General features: G+C 38.6%; 5 protein-coding genes and 1 long non-coding RNA gene across 7 annotated transcripts; 3 read left to right on the top strand and 3 right to left on the bottom strand.

Annotated features, from left to right (window-relative positions):
• Positions 1–600: 600 nt before the first annotated feature.
• On the bottom strand, positions 601–4,233 carry LOC137747716 (protein RADIALIS-like 4). Its single transcript, XM_068487878.2, has 2 exons — positions 1,367–4,233; positions 601–825 (listed from the first exon to the last, which is right to left on the bottom strand). The coding sequence occupies exons 1-2, from the start codon at positions 1,636–1,638 to the stop codon at positions 804–806; spliced, it is 294 nt and encodes a 97-aa protein (XP_068343979.1). The 5' UTR covers positions 1,639–4,233; the 3' UTR covers positions 601–803.
• Positions 1,890–6,004, top strand: LOC148690774 (uncharacterized). The gene is made up of 2 exons (XR_015957332.1): positions 1,890–2,897; positions 4,172–6,004. It is a non-coding gene; the product is annotated as an uncharacterized LOC148690774 (long non-coding RNA).
• Positions 6,005–8,083: 2,079 nt separating this feature from the next.
• On the top strand, positions 8,084–12,147 carry LOC137747824 (uncharacterized). Its single transcript, XM_068487968.2, has 16 exons — positions 8,084–8,425; positions 8,537–8,698; positions 8,806–8,991; positions 9,109–9,166; positions 9,286–9,336; positions 9,488–9,570; positions 9,781–9,868; positions 10,027–10,068; positions 10,151–10,225; positions 10,384–10,452; positions 10,548–10,663; positions 10,745–10,857; positions 10,955–11,034; positions 11,252–11,372; positions 11,668–11,734; positions 11,854–12,147. The coding sequence occupies exons 1-16, from the start codon at positions 8,157–8,159 to the stop codon at positions 11,987–11,989; spliced, it is 1,716 nt and encodes a 571-aa protein (XP_068344069.2). The 5' UTR covers positions 8,084–8,156; the 3' UTR covers positions 11,990–12,147.
• Positions 12,148–12,386: 239 nt separating this feature from the next.
• LOC137740913 (AP-3 complex subunit sigma) lies at positions 12,387–14,627 on the bottom strand. The gene is made up of 7 exons (XM_068480722.2): positions 14,319–14,627; positions 14,160–14,202; positions 13,966–14,027; positions 13,718–13,814; positions 13,262–13,332; positions 12,772–12,863; positions 12,387–12,640 (listed from the first exon to the last, which is right to left on the bottom strand). The coding sequence occupies exons 1-7, from the start codon at positions 14,385–14,387 to the stop codon at positions 12,574–12,576; spliced, it is 501 nt and encodes a 166-aa protein (XP_068336823.2). The 5' UTR covers positions 14,388–14,627; the 3' UTR covers positions 12,387–12,573.
• Positions 14,616–15,684, top strand: LOC137740904 (uncharacterized). Of its 2 annotated transcripts, XM_088686911.1 has the most exons (2): positions 14,616–15,468; positions 15,551–15,684. In XM_088686911.1, the coding sequence occupies exons 1-2, from the start codon at positions 14,680–14,682 to the stop codon at positions 15,584–15,586; spliced, it is 825 nt and encodes a 274-aa protein (XP_088543037.1). In that variant the 5' UTR covers positions 14,616–14,679; the 3' UTR covers positions 15,587–15,684. The 2 variants fall into 2 exon arrangements, with proteins under 2 accessions (XP_088543037.1, XP_068336811.2); XM_068480710.2 differs by lacking the exon at positions 15,551–15,684 and having other exon boundaries at positions 14,616–15,508.
• On the bottom strand, positions 15,646–21,815 carry LOC137740894 (vacuolar sorting protein 39). Its single transcript, XM_068480701.2, has 12 exons — positions 21,203–21,815; positions 20,892–21,103; positions 20,579–20,710; positions 20,346–20,489; positions 20,137–20,249; positions 19,351–19,780; positions 18,479–18,808; positions 17,744–17,965; positions 17,259–17,501; positions 16,717–17,169; positions 16,439–16,537; positions 15,646–16,168 (listed from the first exon to the last, which is right to left on the bottom strand). Exons 1-12 carry the CDS (start codon positions 21,636–21,638, stop codon positions 15,968–15,970), a joined length of 3,015 nt encoding a protein of 1,004 aa, XP_068336802.2. The 5' UTR covers positions 21,639–21,815; the 3' UTR covers positions 15,646–15,967.
• Positions 21,816–22,808: the final 993 nt, after the last annotated feature.

Below are 22,808 nucleotides of genomic sequence, written 5' to 3'. Positions count from 1 at the left end.
GCCCCTGCCTTTGCAAACCACTACAGATTAGGAAGAATTTGCAAGCTTTTCTATTTTCTGGGTTGCAGAGAAAAAAGAGTACTGTAAGACAAATTTGATATCTTTATCTTTAGCATCTGTATAGGTTGTGTTTGAAACAATAGTTTGACGAATGACATTGAAATGCTAGCGTCAATTACTCACGTGTTGGGGTTTCATTGATGTGGGTCTCATATTGACTTCATATTTCAATCAATTGCTAGAAATTGTCCATGCTAATGTGAGTGACTGGATCAAACTTTTTGAAGACTCGAATAGTCGTTCGTTGGATGGCATTGAATTTGATTTAACCGGTTATTTACACCCTTATGATACTAGTGTTTCGTGTGAATCTAATTTATTGTATTTTTTTTTTTTTTGAGCAAAAATTTATTGTATTAAGTTAAGGATTTGGTAGCCACTAGCCAATTATAGTAATATGCTATTTAATGCTTCCTTTCTTTGATTTTTAACCTAAGATTTCTGCCCCCTAATCCCACCCCACCTTGTGCAACTGGAGCTAATGATCATGTGCTAATAGTAATACATGCTCTCTTTAATTAATGATGATTATAAATAAATAAATAAATAAATAAGCAATTGCATCTGCATAGATTCTTACTTGTTACATGTGCAAACAAGACAAAGAAAAGTATGCTGCATGTAGAAGTTACGGGAAAAAAGTAGGAGGGAATGGGAAGGGAGTGGAGATATAGGTTAACTGCTAATTTGCTAGATCCACTTCAAGAGGAAATTGGTGCTGTGTCTACTGCTGGAGGGCTCCTTTATAGCTTTAGGGCCTTTAGCCTGTAGAAGGTAAACGGAAGTTATTATACAGGATGCTTATAATTTTTTCTGAATTAAGTACTTTCTAGTGCTGAAAATTAATTATCATTAGGAACATATGATATGAGCGAGGGAGTATAGGAACAAATGATATGAGCGAGGGGTAAGCAGTGAGTAGCTGAATAATGTCATTGTCATGTACCTTCATCAAATCGAGAAATAGGTACTGGAATTGACATTATATTCATGCTATTCAAAATCATTGGTAGTGAGTTAATAATGCATGGTGATAGTGCAACTCCGCCTATGAAAAGTGAGGGCAATGCAAAATGAAGAATGAGAAGGTTAGTATCAAATTGTAGCCTGAGAGGTTTATGACCAGAAATTATTATATTTATATTTTGAGTAGGGATTTAATACAGAAGTGAGCTTCACTGATTTTGTTGGTTATATATCTCGTGGACATGAATACCGTAAGGTCTATATATGGTCAATTAAGGACTTACGAACAGTAATTCTAGTCTTCATCTTGTCAAGTAATAAGGATAAAAAAGTGTATTACCTCTTTTCTTCACTGCTGATGCTGCTTTCTCCGACTTTCCTGTACTTAGGAAGGGGAACTTTGCCTGACTCAATGCGGTTGATGTCCGCTAGAAGGATCTCATACTGCCTCTTCACTTCCTCCTCGGTCGTCCCTCCAACAACCCTGGCAATATTATGCCAACGATCAGGGGTTTCCCTATCATATGTTGCCAGAGCGATTTCGAATGATTTGTTTTGTTTGGCTGTCCAAGTTGAATTGGAGTGTGGAGAAGAAAGCGTGCTAGGTGCCATTTTTATGAGATATTAGAGCAAGATTAGTAGGGTGGAGCTGGAAGTGACGAGAACCAAGTTTCGGTAGGATATTTAAGAGAGAACGAATTTGGGCGATGAAAGGAATCGAAGAAATTTAAAGGGAAAGCCGGAGGCAGAGAAAACAAATAGTGTAGAAAGTAAAATATGAATAAAGGTAGTATAGTACTCCAAGTCAAGCGATTAGCGAAGATGAGACCAAAGAATTACAGTTCATACAAATGAGATGATGCAAGTTGGCAGACAAAACTTAAGGATAGCATATTATAAAACTTTATGTGCTTAGAATAAGCAGCAGAAACTAGGAACAGATAGATCTCTAAGGATGGTAATTTGCTTCCCTTTCAAGTTTTTACTTTTTTATGATTGGAAGTACGATGATCTAATATAAATATTATATAAGCACGTGTGATTTCGTAAGTAGAAAGAATCATTAAACATTGTCAAAAGAAGTGAACCCTCTAACCTTTTGAGAATTCTTAGATGTCAGCGTGAAGCCTTTTTTTTAAGTAAAAAAATGCAATCCTATATTGAAAACTTGACAGAATAAATTAAAGCTTATATTGAATCATTCTACTCTTAATCGTATCAAGGTCTTTTGTGATAAAACTCGACGCTTGCAGGGATGTGCAGATGGTTAGGTTGGGATAATATCGGTGTTATTAGTAGTGGGTTGCTTGACTGACTGAAATCTTGAAATTCTTTCCTTAAATTTATATCATTGCAAAACAGTGTTGGTTAGGAGAATTTGGATATACCTGCTTTGTTAATTTCTGATGTCTTAGTTTCCTAGGAAATGAATGTAGAGCTGTAAAATCCAGTTGTGTGTTCCAAACAACTTCTTTCTTGATATTTATTGATACAAAGGAAGCAACTGTTGTTATAAACATGTGTATGTGTGCATCCTTGAAGCATTTGTTTCCAAGACATTTCCACTTCTTAGCTCAAATCTTCTGCATGTTTATGTCATTAAATAACTTCTCCCTGGTTTTCTGGAAGTGACAGGACCACATTGTGGTTACTTACAAGAATCAAATCACTTCTTTTTCCTAGCTACTATATAAAATTTGATGCACTCTAGTCCTACCTAAACATGCATTCTAGTTTCAGTGGAGAAAGACTTTCGTGCAACAGGGGTAGTATTGTAGCAGTAACCCCAAGTGCAAAAGGCATTGCCTTGTGGGAATGTTAAAACGCATGGCAGTCCATGATTGACCTGAATTATGGCATCTCCATTGCAGGTAAGTTCTATCCTCTTTGTCACTACAGCCTAGAATTTGGTTTTTTGATTCACCAATGAGATAAAAAAAAAAATATGTGGAAGCGGTCCAAAAACGGACACAAATAAAACTTAAGAAAAATGATGTTTCTTTGTCAAGCTGCAGGTTTATAATATATACTATTTGATTAAGTGTGGAACAAATCTTTTAAACCCCATGTGAAGTTTAATCACATTTTGGCTAAACTTTTCTTGGCCACCTTCCAAATCGGCGGATTTGGTAAAGGAAGTACTTCCTTTGTGTTTTTAACTTGTTCTTATGAGGTATTTTTATCCTCTTTTGGAGCAAATCGATTAGTTTAATTAGTAAAAGATAATCATGTTAGAGAAGGTTAATTAAAATTATGTGATATGTCCTTTTGTGCTTATCTTGGGGCAATTCCCCATGAAAGCATCTTTTGGCTTGACTAAACTCTAAACATGTTAAACTGTGTACCCTAGGCGTAGCCCTGAAGGAAACTAAAACCAAAAGTGATGATCTCCTTTGTAATTTACTTTCAGCCTTTCAGGCTTTAGACCAACTAGGAAGATACTTAATGCTTAAGAATTAGTCATTTGATAAGTTCAAACTAAACTCTATGAGAATGCATCAACATTTTCTAGCTCACAAGGAGATTCAAAGGATGAAAAAGTAAGTGGGTCGTTTATCTCGTATCGATTCGCTTTTATTTTCACTCATTCTCATATCTATTTCTTTTTGTCCCCACCAAGTAAGAAAACATGCCCTTAATACCATGTGTTGGTAAACGCATGGGAAGTTAAAATTCTCAATACTTTTACGCTCATCTTCTTAAAGAAGGGTTTGTGTTTAAATAACTTTACAATAAAAACCCTAAATTATCCTTAATTTATAAAGACTAGTGCTATCCACACATCCATTTTTACTTCAAACATACCCCTTTTAATTTTCAGCTGCCGAATCGAATGAATTGAAGAAGATCAATGGCTACAATTAACAAGGGTGTGTGGGAGTTAAAAATTGGTGTGTGAATAGAACTTTCCTTTATAAATTAAGGATAAATTAATAACTTTTAAGGCCTACAAATGGTGGATTGCTTTGGTAGATAGAGCGTTTCTCTTCATGTCTGGTTCGAACGCTCCTGTCTTAGTGTAATTTAGAGTAAAATATTGCTTGTATTAAAAAAAAGTTATGGCTTTAAAGAAGCAAACATAAGAAATACTAGTACCTGGATTAAGTTTGTACTAGTTAACTAATGGATATCATTCAATGCATAGCTAGTGTACACAAGAGCCTCCTGAAAGCCCGCAAATTATTCCAAATTATTCCAAATGCAACATCTTATTCAATCGACAAATGACGGGGAGATGCAAGGGTTTCTAAACTGGGAAGAGCCTCTAGCTTAGGGCAACGACTTATTTCCAGATGCTCAAGGCAAGTACAAGACTGAAGCCCGTCAACCGGTAAACACCTCAAATTTTGAGAGTCATGGATACACAGTGAGCGAAGAGAAGTACAAGATCATAGTCCGCTCAGCGTGCTTGTGAATCCATGGCACTCTACAGTGTTCACTCGACGGAGGGATGTGCAACCGTGCAAAGATAACTCCTCCTCGTCAGGGGATGTAGTTTGCAGATTCTTTGAACCATGCCAATTCGAAATATGCAACTCGCAGAGGGAAGGTAAGTTGCGAATTGAAAGGGATGTGATCTTTGCACAATTCGTTACTATTGCCAAATCCTGAAGAGACGTGCAATGTTCAAGACCACCTGGTAGGCTTGATAATTCATCACAACCGAGGAGGGATGGTGAAATTGGAATGGATGTCAGATTGGGGCAACAATTTATTCTCAACGTCTCAAGAGCGGTGCAGTCTTCTAACCCGCCCAGCGAGCTCGACAATGTCTTGCAATCCTCAATCACCAATTCTCGGGGACATGTCTTGTCTCGTAATTGGAATCAACTCTGAACAAGGACAATTCCTTACAGTTAGCTTCTCAAGAAGAGGGAGTGTGTCCAGCCCCTTGGGCAATTGCCTCAGCTTTTCACAATTCCTGATAAGCAGTGACCGAAGATTGTGGTTCTCTTCCACCATCCCTGCTGGCAGACAAGTAAGCGCATTGGCGCCATGTATTTCAAGGGAAGTGAGAGTAGTTAGTCGACTGCTTATATTTTCTATTGACGCGACGGTGTCAGTACAATCTAACTTCAACTTTTGGAGAGATGGAAAATTTGCAGGAGCATTTCTCAATTCTGTACAAGAAGAGAGAGTCAACTGCTCGAGGCAGGGAAACGCTACTGGCGCTACTTTCTCATCGGTTGGCAATGGCATCACAACAACCGCTTCCTTCCATTCAATCAGAGCTGGACATTCAAGAATGTTTAAGCTTTTCCTCGCGCTATCCAAGTAAAGAAACGTAACGTTTGAAGATGAGTCAATCATCTCATCCCAAACGGAACCACACACTTGTGGAAATAAACATGTCGCCAGTTGATCAAATTTTCCAGCTCTATTGGAAACATTGAACTCTCGAGAGATCCCGTCGGAGTTAACACTCTTAACGTCTGGAGGTTTTAGAGCTTGCCAATAGATTTGGGAAGTACCCTGATTTTTGTTCTGGAAATGTTGAGATACCTCAAGTGTCTTAGCTCACCAATTGAAATGGGCAACTCCTTAAGATCATAACAGAATAGATTTTAGATTTAACACATGTAAAGCCTTGAAGCTTGAGAAGAAGTTACAAAGTTCACCATTTAAATAGGGAGCGCACCTTCTCAACATTTCTTTTCTTTGTTGTATTGAAGGAATATTTGGCTCTTTAGGACGTTCAGTTCATCTTCTCGATCAGATTTTGACACTAGTTCTGCAAGATCATGTACGAGATCATGCATCTTGCATCTGATGATAAACCCGTAGCGATCCTTCGTAAAATCTTGAAAAAAGGAGTTCTCTAATAGATTGTTGAAATATTCATTACCTATATCCTCCATCTCTCGACTACTTGGAGAGCGGAGCAATCCTTGAGCCATCCACAGTTGGATCGAATCATTCTTTTCAAAGTTAAAATCTTTTTCGAATATGGAGCAATATATATGCAAAACATTGTTTCGAAGGTGGTGATTTCAGATTATCAAAACTTAGCTTTAAAATCGACATGATTCTCTCATCTCCTTCCGGTAATTCCCATATTTTACTTTCTTGAATTGATAACCATTCATGTGCACTTTCTTTTAGAACGCATCATGCTTCCCAAAGCCTGTTTGCACGAAAGTCCGAATCTCAATCAATAAAGATTATAACAAGGTGCATAAGCAACATATAATTAATAGGAGTAAAAAGTTAGGGAATTGTTATTAGCACTCCAAAAATCTCATTTAACACTCCAAACTTTCTCTAATTAGAAAGAAAAACACTTGTGAAGAGTGTCGAATGAGATTTTTATAATGCTAATAACAGTTTCCAAAAGTTAATCGAAAGTGAATAATTAATCTGTTTTAGCGAAACTATATTTAATTAGTGGTAATATATCGATCAGTGCATACCTTTGCCGCTAATGGTAAACCAGCACACTTTTGAGCAATCGTTCTTCCAGTTCTTTGTAACTCTGAATCTATTCGAGCATTGCCGAGTGATTACAATCACAACACTGCCGCGAGCAGAATTGAGTTTCGATAAACAACTAATCAAGCTGCTCCATAGAATGTCATTTTCATTCCAAATGTCATCGAGTAAAAGAACATTTCTCCTCCCTGTCAACTCTTCTGATACACACACCCATATCTTTGAAGTAATGATCGACGAAGCTTCGTCAGTTCTCCTTTGAATCCCCAGGCGAGCAAGACTTCCTGAGCGGCAAGAGAAGCCACCTTAGTGAGAATTCCCTGGGCTGCAAAAGTAAGCAGAAATTCAGCTGCCATCTTCCGTTCCTAACAACGCCAGCAAAGTGCTTTAGCTAGAACTAAAGAAGGCGTTGATTAATGCTCCAAAATGTTGATTTACATATTGATTATAATTATTTATGGCTAATTACGTCACGATCATTTTCTTATAACAAAATTGAAATTTCAAATTGCAATCACGCAGGAAGGTGGTTAATTAATTAGCAACTAAGCATTATTATAAGACAAGAGTATGTGGCGGAAAGCATAGTTCTTAAAATTGCAATCATCTTTATTTTATTTTTTTTTTTTTTTGTGAAGGGGCATTTCAAATTACAAAATTCCATCTTAAATTACCTTTGTCCTTTATATCTATTCCAACTGAAACTTTAAAATACTTTCCGACTTGGTTATGTAATTATTTGTTAGATTAAATATTAGATTAATCATCATGTAATTTGAACTCATCATACAAGAATTCAACATTTTTTCACTCATGTGATAAAAGGCCACTTCCTGATCTTTTACATGATTGAATGTATATAGATTTTCTCTCGTGAGCATAGCGCATGAGCCGACCATACTCATCATATCCACTCGTCCATAAAAATGAAGGGCTGGGATTTGATTAAACATGTGAAATTATATACTCAATATTCTGGTGCTTAGTCCTGAATAGAAAAAAAAAAAAAGAAGAATAAAAAAGCAGAAAAGCAATAGAGTGAAAGAACACAGCCGTTAAACATTTGATTAATCACGAAATTGGGTGTAAAGCGCCATTTTAATTTTTAAGTGATTAAGCAAGGTGTGATAATTATTTTATTTTGAATTTACGGTGGATAAATTTAGAGATTATTTTTAACGATTTTCAAGGTAAGAATTATACTAAATTCAAAATCTATTTTAACTAAAAAGCTATTTTCTTTTTGGAGCTTTTAGATTCAAGTCCAAAAACATAAATTGTTTTTAGGACATGTTTTTATTTCTTTTATACTCATTTTTCATTTTCTAGAAATATTAAAATCAATAAAAAATTTCTAAAATTATGCATTTCCAATTCCAAAAAATCTAATTAATATTTTACAACAAAAAACTAATATATCAACATGAATATATCTGTAAAATATTCTACCTTAATTCAAATAACAAATATATGTTCGAAACCTGCTGTTGGTGTAGAAGCCAAACTTGTGGCCAAAGAGGCTGAAATGCCTCTATAAGTCTTCATAGCATCCGAAAAGAGTAGATAAACGTAACTTGCCACCAGTTGCCTCTTAAAAAAAAAAAAACAAATATATGAAAATGCTACTAGTTTTCAAAATTAAAGGTTGAGTTTTCCCTTTTTGGAACGAAAGCAAAAGCCAGTCCCAGTAGAGGAAAAAAATGTGGCGGAGGAGCTTTAGCAGCAGCAGCACCGGCACCGCCGCCGCTACAACCGCGTTGAAGAAGAAGAAATGGGACGCTCTGGTCATCGGAGGCGGCCACAACGGCCTCACAGCAGCCGCATACCTCGCACGCTCGGGCCTATCCGTCGCCGTCCTTGAGCGGCGGCACGTGATTGGCGGGGCCGCCGTTACCGAGGAGCTCGTTCCCGGGTTCAAGTTCTCTCGGTGTAGCTACCTCCAGAGCCTCCTCCGCCCCTCCATCATCAAGTAAAACACATTTGTTCATCTCTTCATTTGTCTATTTGTGCATTTGCATCGTAGAAATGTTTGAATAATTTAATTTTCTACCAAACTATGCCTTACGCCTCCTTCTAACAGAGAATTAAAGCTGCCGCGGCACGGATTGAAGCTGCTGAAGGGGAGTCACTCGTCGTTTACACCCTGTTTGGATGGAAGATATCTTCTTTTGGGGCCAAACAAGGACCATAACCACTCTGAGATTTCCAAGTTCTCCAAAAGAGACGCCGATGCTTATCCAAGGTCTATACTTATACTATCTATAGTCCGTATCCTGTATTTTGTGTTTTGTATTCTGCATTTGGTATTCGATTCGCTCTGGTTTGGTTTTGAATAAATTGATTGTGCAGATATGGGAATCAGCTGGGGAATTTTTGTGACTTTATGGACCCCTTGTTGGATTCAGCTCCCCCTGAATCTTTGCAATGCGAGTCATCTTGCAGTGTTAGTGATCGGTTTAAGAATAAGATGCACAATTTGATGTTTTGGGCTCGGTGTCTAAGACAAGCGGCCGCCTTAGGCCAAAAGGACTTTGTGTAAGAATCATTAATTTTCCTAACAATGTTATAGCTAGAACCAGCATGAATTACTATGGTTATGGAGGTAGGCTAATTGATTTCGGTTTATGATTGTGTGATTATTGGGTTTGACAGGGAGTTTATGGACCTTTTGTTATCCCCGGCATCCAAGGTTTTGAATAACTGGTTTGAGGTGATCAACTCATTTCTACATGAGAGTTATCATTTATGATTCATCCAAAGTTCATACATTGTGAAGTTTTTGCATATTATTTTGTTGGTCTTCTCTCTAGTTGATTTTGCTGTTTGCAGTCAGATGTTCTGAAGGCAACCCTTGCAATGGATTCTGTAATAGGAACTACGGTAAGACTTCTCATGAATGGTGGGAGATTCGTTACTTCAAATTTTTTAATACTTGTCGTATATACTGGACATTTTGTGTGTGTTTTTTTTTCTTCTCAAAAGGACTTTCCTACTGTTGTTTAGTCATTTTTCCACGCTGTTTCTTATCTAGGGAAGTGTCCATACACCTGGGAGTGGATATGTTCTGCTACATCATGTGATGGGAGAAACTGATGGTGAGCGTGGAATTTGGTCGTAAGTAACTCTATTGCTTGCTTGACATATTTCTGCCCTTTTTTTTTTTTTCCAAAATTAGTTTCACATGATACTTTGATAGAAATTCTTGAGATATTCTTTGTTCTTTTCTTGTCAGCTTTCATTTTCTACAATATCTTTCGTTAAACATTTTTGGTTTATCCCTATTTAGACTTGCTCTTAGTATTGGAAACCCAATTTTTGCTATAGGTTTGTTGAAGGTGGCATGGGTTCAGTATCCTTGGCTATCGCTAATGCCGCTAAGGAAGCTGGGGCTCATATTGTAACATGTGCAGAGGTATTTATGTCCAGAAAGGAGCTAGCTTTAGTTTATGCTTCAGTTCTCAAACTTTTTGCGTTTGACAATTCTTTTATATTGTCTCTCTGTATGACTTTATACATTATGCGGTTGTCTTGTCTATAGCTACCTTTAACTTTTCAATTTTTGTTGTTCAGGTTCAGCAATTGTTGATTAATGACTCTGGCACTGCGGACGGGGTTAGTTTCTTCTTGCTTCCTGAATGAGGTAGTCTTGAAACTTAAATCTAACTTTTTCGATAGTTTACATGTCTTGTTGTAGGTTTTGCTGACTGATGGCTCACAGGTGCATTCTTCAATTGTTTTATCAAATGCAACCCCTTACAAAACCTTCAAGGTAAAATACTGGGCCTGCATATGTAAATTCAAATATATAGAGAAGACTTGGGCTGTGAGAAATTAGATGGGAAATAACACCTGTGTAAACCTTCAAATTTTTTATAATAAATGCATTTTTAATCTATACACTATAGGTTTCCATTATATATGACACAGGAGTTGGTACCAGATAATGCTCTTCCTGATGGTTTCATCCGTGCAATTAAGTATTCTGATTACAGCTCCGTAAGCTCCTTTTATTACTTCTTTGCTGGGTCGTTCGTCTCAAATTTTCCATTAATAATCTTTCCCTTAACTTGAGGTTACTTACCTATCCGCAGGGAACTACAAAAATAAATTTAGCGGTTGATAAATTGCCCCTGTTCAAAAGTTGCAAGATAGGTCATCCGGATGCAGGTCCTCAGCATGTGGGCAGCATTCATATTGGTTCTGAGAGGTATGCTTTTATCTCACCATTATCATTTCCTTGATTCCACATGCTGTGCTTTCTCATATTGTTTCCGTCTCTATTCTAAAGCATGGAGGAGTTTCACTTAGCCTGGCAAGATGCTGTCAATGGATTGCCATCAAACAGACCAGTTATTGAGATGACAATTCCCTCTGTACTCGACAAAACTATTTCTCCACCTGGTACATAAAACTTCTTTGCCTTGAACGTGTGTATCATATGTCTCGTTCCTCTAGAAAGCATTCTAGTTCTCATACGACATAATTCAACTCTTTGTAGGCAAGCATGTGATCAACTTGTTTACTCAATACACACCATATAGCCCCTCAGATGGCCACTGGGGAGATACTGTTTACAGAGTGCGTTTTTAATTTCTTTGCAAAAAGATGAGGGGGAAACTCTGTAAGATGTCGGAGAAGCGAAATATCTATCTTTTTCTTTCTAGACGAGGCAGCAACTCTTTTTGCTTTCTTTTTTGTGGCAACTATACTTCTGATGGAATACTTTTGTGGTGACACAGAAATCTTGCTCTAGGCCTCTGACTAATTCTTTCAAAATGGCATGGTGCCTTTGCAGGAATCATTCGCACAAAAATGTTTTAGCTTGGTTGATGAATATGCGCCTGGGTTTAGTTCATCAATCATTGGTTACGACATGTTGACTCCGCCAGACCTTGAAAGGGAAATTGGTTTGACAGGTACTTCAAAACTCAAATCTTTGTAGAAATGTAAGCAGAAGGTTCAGCCAAATTTAGTTCACCATAAATGATATTAAGGGTTTTGGCCGGAAATGGCAGCCGTTGAACATCACAATACGGAGATGGGAAGTTTGTCAAACAAGCTTGATCTAACTCAAAATGTAGCGAAAGTGTGAAATGTTAAAATAGACCAAACATTTTCTTCTTTCTATGCATAATCGATGAGATGGCTCATCGTCTCAGCATGATTGCAGCACCGAAAAACTCACACTGACTTGTAAATGTTTTTTGACAGGAGGGAATATCTTCCATGGTGCTATGGGATTGGATTCGCTCTTCCTCATGCGACCTGTGAAGGGATGGTATATCTTATGACATCTGATTTTACCTGTGACAATCTTTCCTGCTATAGCGATGCCTCATGTTTCCTTGTGTAAAAAGTCTATATCTGTTTATGTTAAATTTGGCATACACAATCCAGGTCAAATTACAGAACGCCGCTGAAAGGGCTGTATTTGTGCGGGAGCGGAACCCACCCAGGGGGCGGTGTGATGGGTGCACCCGGGCGTAACGCTGCACGCGTAGTTCTTGAAGATGTGAACAAGCCATTAAAATGATTCTAATCTGACTGGTTTCAATTTGTAGCGGGTGTGCTCCGAAATTTCCAGGCATACGTGGTCGTGTTGTTATCTTGTATCTTCATCCAGCATAGAAAGCGAACAATATGAGACTGCATTATACCTGTTCGTGTTAATTATCTTTTGATCCCTCAAAATTCTTTGGTTTTCCTGCAAATCATGTTGACAAGAAATAGTAGTTTGAAATAAGGGCGGGCAATGGAGCCGAGAAAACCAAGCACACAACCATACTAAACTGACGCTCCGTTTTGGTGGTATATGCTGCCTCCTCGGACTGTACAAGGTGTCTCAAAGGCTCGAAACCGAAAAACACACATGCTCAACAGCTCAAGAAAACAGAATATATATATGTATATATATATATAACACCGATAACTCAAGCTTGTCACGCGTTTCTTTTTCTTTTTTTCATGCAAGTATTAAGCCATCCATCAAGCATCCAAATATTCACAAACATCGCACTAATATTGCAAGAGCTCTGCAGTGATTCCTCTCAAAGAAACTTGGAGGATCGGTGTGTGATCAAAAGACAAATATTATAACGAATCACTCTAAACTGCAAACTATCGACTCCGCCAGGAGGAAACAGATTTTGGGACCAGTGAGATGGCATTTGAGGCAGATTCTAACCTGCACCAAAAGTTTAGTGAATCCGTTAACTTTTCAGATGAAAATAAGCAAGCAGACATTCAAAATAGTCAGCAAAAGAATATTGACAGATACGAGGGGGGAGGGGGTGGGAGGGAGAGACGAGAGAGCACCTTGAGATTTCTTCGACGGCCTTCATAACTTCAGCAGAACTTGTTTCCAGCACTTGACCTCCAAAAATGATCTCATCCAATACGGTATGCATCTGTGAAAGAAGAAGATAGTTACCATAAACATATATTGACATTTGGTTTACATAAATGATCATTTTTCAGTAATGACGACGTATTAATCATATATCGACAGCACAACGATGACATAACGACAATACAACGAGGATATAATGACGACATAATAAACACTCATCACTTCTGCAACAAAATGTCAAAATATGTTTATTGTGGCTAATTGCCCAAAAAATAATTGAAGCACAGTTTGAGGGAAATGGTTTCACGAATCAAAGATCACAAACATTTTATTCAGCTACATCTCCTAAACAATAACGAAGTAATCTAACACCCACTCTTTTACGCGAAGTATCAAAGTACATGCAACAAATCACAAGTAAACAATAGTCACGCCAAAACAAAGGGAGTAATTTACCTTGCTGTAATTGAGGACCACATCAAGCTCGCATACATTTTTGAAGCATTTGTCCAATGTTTCCACAAAAACTGAAATAATGAGAATCGAAGTAAGCTAATCATTGCCATGTTCGGTTTTAATATAGGGAGGGCGTGAAAGCTTAGTCTATTGTTCAAGTCAGGACCATATACACAGTAATCCCCATTTCTCATCGAGTCGTGACAAATTAACTGTAACCATAAGGTCTCTGCAAGAAAATTCTCTCCTATTGAACACATTGCATTTCCAATTAGCAATAAACATCTCGAAATTTCAATTTCCAACACTAAAAAGCTTTCCCAATGCCTTCTGATTTCAACTAAAATTGCAAGCAATCAATTTGAGAATTCTCTACTAGCCAAATGTGCGGTAACTTGTAAATTCGAAACTTTGCAATTCGGTAGCAGCTCTATAAATAGGGATAACGCTAGGTACCTTGAATGAGGTCGAGCATGGCAAGCTCGTTTTCAGAACTATCGAATACAAAGACGAAGTACAAAGTTGCAAAGTGCTTGTACACAAGGCGAGTATCCTGCACAAGAACAAAAAATGATTCATACACAATTTGAGTAATCATTGAGAAAGGAGTAGGAAGAAACGGACCAACTGCTGCAATTCGGATCATACAGAAACATAAAAAGTAGGAAGAATTTGAGAATTTGAGGGAAGATTAGCTAAAATACCGGGCCGAAAATAGACTCGGCGTCCACGAAATTGCTCACATTCTCAGCTCTACTGGATAACACTGCAGAAAAGGAAACCAAACATGAAACCCTAATTTGAATATAAAGATCACAACAAATTGAGTGTCAAGCTAACATCCACATGATTTATGCAGTAAATGAAGCACAAATCACAGTAGACCGAGAAAGAGAACCTCCATAGACGCTGCGTATAAGCTCCTGTTGCTTCTCCGCAGGCTGACCTTAAACACTGTAAAGTCAGCCATTTTTATACAACGATCGTAAAAATAAATGAATAAAATTTTACAGAAAAATAAATAAATAAATATTGAAAATTGGAAGGAGGAGGTGACCTGAAATTCGTAGAACTTGGCAAGGCGAGGCTTCCCCTGCGTGTTTATCACCATCACCGATCGTATCATCTTCTCCAGAAATAACAAGCAAAAAACCGTTTCTTTCTGTATTTTTAGTGAATTTCCACACTACAAAAATGAGATTTGATCTGAGATCCATGCTGGTGCGGTCCCTTGTAATTATGTAAATAAGTAGGGGCCTACTCGTAAATTCGTATGCGGGGACGCATGGCAGGAGATCCAAATCCGCGCAAGTAGGCGGTTTAAAAAGTATAAATATCAAATAGTGCGCCAGACAGTCCCTACACCACCCTAGTCCAATTGAAGTCAAACCGCAACCAGAATCATCGGCGGCGCATCAATGGCGGATCAAGAAGGTGGTGATTCTGAAGACGATGCAATACTGATCCCCGAGACCGCAACGCTCCTTCCATCGACTCAACATTGCCTCCACTCCATCAACTCAGTCGTCTTTATCCGGGAGCTCCGGTCTCAAGGCCTCTCTTTCCAGCTCTGGCCGGCCGCCACCACGCTACTCACTCTCCTCGACGGCCACCACGGTGACCCTAACACCAGCCCCCTGGGACCCACACTCTCGGCCTTGGACATGCGGAAGCGCCCTCTCAAAATCCTCGAGCTCGGCTCCGGAACCGGCCTCGTCGGAATCGCCGCCGCAGCCACGCTCGGGGCTACCGTCACGGTCACTGACCTCCCACACGTCATCCCTAACCTTGTATTCAACGTGGAAGCGAACGCCTCGGTATTGGAAGCCAACGGCGGGATTGTCCAAGTGGCGGCGCTGGGGTGGGGCGAAGCGGTGGACGTGGAGGTGATTGGGCGCGAATTTGATCTTATTCTGGCGTCGGATGTAGTGTATCACGATCATCTCTACGAGCCGTTGCTCAAAACGTTGCGTTTGCTGATATTAGGTGAGGCGAAGGAGAATGAGGAGGGAAGGGTTTTTGTGATGGCCCACCTGAGGCGGTGGAAGAAGGAGTCGGCTTTCTTCAAGAAGGCCAGGAAGGTTTTTGAGGTGGAGGTCTTGCACGTGGACCCCCCGTGCGATGGCTCCAGGGTTGGAGTTACTGTTTTCCGTTTTACCGCGAAGAAGTCGGGTCGGAAAATGTTGAATTCTACTCACAATACCAATGTCATTGCCTAACCATCAAATTCCATCTTAATTATTCCTGCGTTTGGGCACTTTTTAAATTCTAAACCAGTCTAACTTACAGGAGGCGAATTGGAATTCAACCTCGGATGCAAAGTGACGGGAACACTGACGTTACTAACTGGCGTAACTCATTTTTGCTTGGGTTTATATTCTCAGTTGCCACAAATACAATGCATTTTTAATTTGACTCAAAACGACGACTATTTTTACATTTTACAATCATTACAAAGAAAGCTGTAAATAACCAACAAAGAAAGCTCACAACCTCACTCTCACACAATCTACCCCGAACCTCTGCCGAACATCGCTCACGGTGGCCACTTGAGCAAAACGAGCGAAACCCGGAATGCTTGGAGTGCCCGGCAAAGTGCATAGTCAAACCACCGCCTTAAAGCTGAGACTTGTGCATGAATTTCAGCATCTGCTAACCGAAAATGGAGGAAAGCGTTTCTTTTAGCCACATATGAATGCTTGGTTTTCATCGCTTCCATAGCGGCGATCCTCTGCCCACAGTTTTCATACTTTGCGAGTCTCTAAAGCACACAAAGTGCACTAATGTTTTCCCGTTTGGATACACGGCAAAGACACTTGTTCCTATTTTCTTCCTGCAAAGGGAGCACATGCTATCACTGGTGATCTTCACCACCCCTTTCCTTTGTTCATAGAGTTCATCTTTAACCTGTTTCAGATAATCATTTATTTATTAGTTCAGGTGAACTACGTTTAAAATCGTTGACATAAATAACTCGTTGGGGAATCTCAACCTCATCAAAAAGCATTTTAAATGAGCACTTTACGATGGGACTAAACGAACAAAAGGACATGCGCCAAGGAGAAAAGGAGACTAAAGTAGAACACAGAACTAGGAGTTCAGTATCATCTGCAACAAGATCAAGCCTAAGATACCTACTCACTGCCGAACTAGATTCCAAGCACGATATATTCATACCTGCAGGTTCTCACTTTGCCTCAAACTCTTGATCACTGAAAGGTTCCTGTACGCTTCACTGGATTTTCTCAACAGAGGTCCCATAAATGGAAGCAAGTGCTGCAGATCAACATAGACAAGCATGAACAAACCAGATTAAAGAGACATCGACACCAATGCATTAATTGAATATTTAAAAAACAGAATTCAAATATTCATTTCCTCAAACTCACTATTTGCAAACACATTGCGTTGTGGTCAATAAAAGCATATACTATGAGAATTAATATGATGAATACCTGTAGCTTAGTTTCCCTTGGCAAAAGTTTAAGTGCCTGAGCTCCATTAATTCTGTCCCACCTTTGGCTCAACAAATCGAGGACCTCATCAAGCATGATTGTTGACCCTCCTTCCTCGCTATATTCCTCTGCATCTCCATCACTCCTGCCACTGTCAGTGCTACTTTGACTGACTCTTATGTCTGGTGCCACCTCTATTGCAGCAATTTTTTTAGCACCACGACCTCCTTTACTTTTAACTGTATTTGTAGAACCAACCCTTGGTGTACCGATATTCTGAGGTGATACTAAATTTGTAATTCGTTTCTCAAAGTTCTCGGTTGTTTTCCTCGGATTAAGATAAATTTGTAATAGAGTTAGGTATATATTGCCGGAAGATCTTGAAGATGGTTGATGAATTAAGGAATCATACACGCGATCACAATAGGACAGTGCCAGCTCAGGAACATGAAGCTACAAAAGTCAAGAACTTAATCAACTCAAACAGGATTCACATAATATACATACATAGTCTTTCTAGGATGTGAACATATAGAAAATACCTTGTGAACATAGAGAGATAAGGCAAGCTCATGTTGGTTCATTTTTCCCAACAACATTGCACGCTCTTCGTATAAAGCATCCGCCGGAAGACGTTTCAACAAAGCCTCCGGACTATATCCTGAGATACTCTCTAAAGCAGACAATAATTTCTTTCTTGTTGAGGAGTAAGTTTGCTCATCCCATTTCTGCTGAGCGCTTAAATCTGCATACCAATCAAGTACTTCTGATAGATAGATATGTACCTGCCACATGCACTTAATCCATTAGAATGCAGTTTTGACTGGTAAATACCGGCATACTACTTGCATCACCAATTTACAGAAATTACAACAGAGTCGCTGAAATTGGCAGCAGATATTTTGTTTCTGACAAATCTACCTTTTTAGCTTCTTGTCGAATCCAAATGACCCTTAATCCCAACTTATAATTGGCCTTACCATTTACATTTTGTAGATTATATTTGTGAACCATGCATACATCTTACCATTTCATTTTGCAGATTTCCAGAGACCCCGTTTTCATCCATTGCAAGCATAAGCTCTAAGTATGTGGCCTGCATGTTTGGAGCATGCTGCTTCAAGTAAGAGTTGACCAGGTCTGCTGGAATATTGCCATTCAAAAAGAGCTGAATTGTCTGTGTTGGACAGCTTTCAAGAACAAGCATTGAATACTCCAGGACAAGCATGGGATCAGTCCCACACAGAGGCTGCACATAAGAAAACCGATCATATCTATTTAGGTATTTTATGTATATTTTGGATCCTAATCCTAATAAAACAAGTAATCTGATCAAATAACCAAGTTCCTAAAACAAAACATTCTCCAAAAAAAAAAAAAAATTATGCTGGATGCTAGGAAATGAAACTCCATCCGTTGTATGAAACATTAAAATATAGTTCTATACTTCTGAAATAAACCCTACATCACAATTTTCAGTTCTATATTCCAAAGTATATGGAAAAAACATCAGATGACAGTAATGCTGAAAAAAATTGTAGTGTCCAGTGATATGAAAAATTTTAAATGGTCAGGCAACTTGTGGTTGACTTAGCATTCATAATATACACCACGGATTTCTGTAATCCTACCATCTGGTTCCAGAGTCCAAATTCCAGTTATTGATGAATGTAAATCTTTCAAATCACTAACATGCTCAAATTTCTAGAATATGACTAGCATATTCAAGATCAAAGTCATCAAACAGATTGAGAAAACCTACCTTGAGATATTCAACAATTGACTCAGGCTTTAACTTTTGGATCAGTTCAGTCTGCACTTGGTTAGATTTAGAATCTTCTACCAATTGATGCAAAAGTTTTAGAGCTTCTTGGTGCATTGAATTGCACCTGTAAAGTTCTAACAAAGCAGCGTAATGATTATTTTCCTGGAGTATCTCCTTGCATATTTTTACATCACAGTAGTTAAGACCTTTCAGTAATTCCAAAGCCACTGAAGCCTGTCCAGTAAGAAGTAGAGCTTGGAGTAGTGCTGTATCCAGGATTGCAGCCATCTCCCTAGCACCAGAGGTAACTGGAATGCTGCCACGCCCCTTACGTACCAAAGACAACGTGAGTTTGTTGATATCACAATTTAAATAAAAGGTAGTGACCATATCAATATACATAGAGATATTCAAGTTGTGAAGATTCGGACAGGAATGTACACACACCAGGTCATCAATATTGGTCAACTGAGAAAAACTAACTGCTGACATTTGAGTTATGCATGTTTGCCAAAGGCTAATCTTATCTAATATAACAATGCATGGTTCCTTTTGATAACTATGTGCTTCATGCGTAACCAAGCTAACTTTATGTAAGTAACCAACGCATAGCTTTTTGTACTAAAAATCATAAAGAAACAGGGTGGTAAAAACATAAATCTTTTGCCCACCAAAAAAGAAAAAGAAAGAACCATTTCTTAGTTTGCAACCAAAAATATCACAATATCTGAGTTCTGACAAACAAAATCTGGAATGCTGGATTTGGTGACACAAAATTCTCATCACATGTTCATAACCCATATGAAATTTGTGTACCAATACCAGATCAATTATTGAAATCACATATAAAACAAATATAACTAGTTTACCTTGTTTGATTTCTTAAGCCTAGATTCATAGGACACAAAATTGTCTCCAACAGCATCTAAAACAACCTCTTCTGTCCCCTCAGCAGTGGCCTTTTCAATTATGCCATATCTTTTTTTCTGTAAGAACTTTACGAGAGCCATGAGAGTGTTATGGCTCATTTTCTTGGACTCGAGTGCTGCACTCTCCTCAGATTCCAGTACAGATGGAAGAGAGTGTTCCATATCATCTGATAAACCAGACGAACCTCTTGAGAGGTATGATGAATCCCCAGAAATATCCATTAGCTTCTCTGGCACAGCAACCATAGTTGTCTTAGGAAGAACCAAAGATGGATACAAAGAAAGAACATAGGTTATGTCTACTTGAGATGCTAAAAAGTGCTCCATGGCATCTTCGTAGGCCCCATTATCAAAAAGATGATGAGCATATCTGTAAACAATAACAAAAAAATTTAACATATAAAAAGAAAAGGCTTTAAACTAGCATGATTTATATGCATCAGCAAGTGATGAATTCTTTAAATCCACTGACTGGTTCGCACAATTAAAGCGTTTTTAGTATGCTTGGTAAACTTAAGATGAAAGTTTACCAAGCATACTAAAACCGCTGTAATTGTGCGAACCAGTCAGTGGATTTAAAGAATTTATCACTTGCTGATGCATATAAATCAAACTTAAGCATTACATTAGCATCCTCGAACATGTAAAATATAATACAAAGACATAAATTTATTGCAAGTTTGGCCCCAATACATCAGTTTATTCACATAAGCAGAAAGTATTCACCTCATATGAATTGAGGCCTCCTTTGCAGCTCTAAGACTTGCTTCTTCTGGAGGAAGCATCTTACATAACGCCAATGCTTCATCAAAATCACCAGATGCTGTTAATTGTACAATCTGCAAGGCAAACACACAATTCACACCTCCTTACCAAAGAAGATGGTGCATCTACAATATAAGCTGTAGTCAGCACAGCAAGAGCATCAGGAATACCTGGGCACCAAGAGGAACAGGGAAGAGACCATAAACAGCATTCTCTAATGCAACAATTACAGCATTGTTGCTCTGTAGAATACGACAAGCATTTCTAAGAACAACCGTCTGTATCAAAGGATAGGGATCCCGGAGCGACCGAACCTGCAAAAGGCATATCTTCCCTGTGTCTTGTAAAATTTTAAAAGCAGAAATAAGTACTTCTTTCTTTAGGAATATTAGGCCCAACGTACCTCAACATATCTTGGTAATAAAGCAATTGCATATGGCTTCTGAATAACAACAACATTCGGGGGATCCGACCAGCAAACCCTGCCTTCTTGACAAAGCTTCCCGTTTTGGTCCACAAAAACCCCAATGTTATCCTAGAACACGAGAACACGCTTATCACTAATCAGTATTGCTTTTAGGAACCCTTCTACCATACATCAATGTACATACAGCCTTAAAATTCAGCAAAGTATGCCATATATTGATGTTCTCTAAATTTTTTGCGCTTTTATTCCAAAACGCAAACCAAATGGGACACACGGCAAAAGCAAGTACCTTTCCGAGAAGAAGCTCTCCGGAAGGAAGAGAAACCACCAGCGGCGGCGCTATTCTCCCCGAAGGAAACACCTCAGACAACGCACCATTTGTAGAATTCAGTATCATATACTCTCTTCTAATCCCTATGCATATATTTTCTCCACACCATGACATCGACTTCACCACATCTGGGACCCCAAATTCCTTCACTTCCACAAACCCTCGTCCACCTAAACACATTCAATTCCCAAATGATTTCAAAATTCGAGCATTTTCAACTTAAATTCCTAAACACAAAAATAATAAGAATTAAAATTCATGTGAATTACCGTCGTGCCGGAAAATACAGACCCGCTTCTGCCTCGCGAAGCAGAGGAATCCTCTGCGGTCGTCCCACGAGTAGACATTGGCGCCCTTCGCCTTCGTGATCACGGCGATGGTGCCCAGGTTCGGGAGGCCGTGAAACGCAATCGACTCCGAGAGGGAAAGGAGGAGCTCTCGGGATTCCAGGACCTCCATTGAAACCAAGGGCTTCTTTGAGAAACCGGCGACGTTCCTCTCAAGCGCGTACGGTTCCTTCTGGAGCTTGTGCGCGTGGTAATCAGACGGCGGAGTGCGGTCGGAGCCGGAGGAGTCTGGAGCGTAGATTTTGAGAGATCCATCGGAGCAGCCGAGGAGGAGCTTCGGACCGTAGGATTCGATGGCTTCGATCTTCGTCGGGCAGTCACCGATGAGCTCGAAGGAATCATAGGCACTGTGTACCATGTCGTCGTTGTCCTTAGCTCGGAATATTATGTTGGCTGTTATAGTGCTAGTGAGTCGTACGACGCCGTTTCAGTTGTGTACACTATAACAACTAACTTTCAAACGCAATCCAGTGAAAACTTCAGACAAAGGACACATACGTACCAAAATAACAGAATATTAGCTGATTTCAATTTCGTCGTAAAATATTTAGAACATTCCAAATAATTATGTAATGTTTCTTTGACAGCAAAGCAAACATGAACACGTACTTTATGGACCTCTAAATTTTCACTATTGGTCATTTTATCTAAGCTAAATTTTAAATTTGTAAATAATTATGCACATTATCACTTAACGCTAGTGATTTAATTTTTTAAATTTTAAATAGTTATTTAAAATATTTTAGAAAAATAAGAATTTATTTACAATTTCTCGTAAAAGTTAAATATTTATATGTACTTAACCCCAATATTTAGTTTAAATTTTTTTTTTTCTCAAATACATTTCTAACACCACATCTCCCATACAATATTTCTAACACCCCAATATTTAGTTCAAATACATTTCAACACCAAGTTTATTGTTTTAGTTGGTTATGCTTAACTGTCTCAGACAAATGTAAGAGGGAATCGGCTTAGAAAAAAAAAATTTAATAAATTGCTTTCTAATCCATCATCTATGGACGTGATTTCCACCCCAAATGGATATTACTTGGGTTTACCAAAGTTAGTAATCAAAGGCCAGGGGAGTTAGCTCAATTAGTAACGTCTCTGCTTTGTATGCCGCCGCATCAAAGTTTGAGTTTTGTTGCTAGCAATTCTCGTTGGTACACAATCTATAAATTCTTACTTAAATCCATATCGGTGGTAACTGACAATTAAGTGTCACGCATAAGTTCTTCAGACTCGAGGTTGTGAGTATGTGCCCTAACGCTAGTGGTAAGAGTAACTAATCTCCCTATAAACTTTCTATTACCCAAAAAAAAAAAAAAAAAAAGGTTAGTAACCAAAGATACTTCAAAAAGGGACTGTGTGAAAATAGCAAAATAAATATGGGGAAAATGTAAAAGGATCGTAATCAAAGATATTAGCATGTGAATTGAAGAAAACAAAGTTTAAAAATACTTCCAATAAAAAAAGGGACTGTGTGAAAATAGCAGAATAAATGTGGGTGAAAATATAAGAACAA

Source organism: Pyrus communis, chromosome 15 (assembly GCF_041283825.1).
Source record: "Pyrus communis isolate YQ-2024b chromosome 15, ASM4128382v1, whole genome shotgun sequence".
NCBI lineage: Eukaryota > Viridiplantae > Streptophyta > Magnoliopsida > Rosales > Rosaceae > Pyrus > Pyrus communis.
The sequence above is the reverse complement of the archived record's forward strand: the minus strand, read 5'-3'. Positions and strand labels throughout refer to the sequence as shown.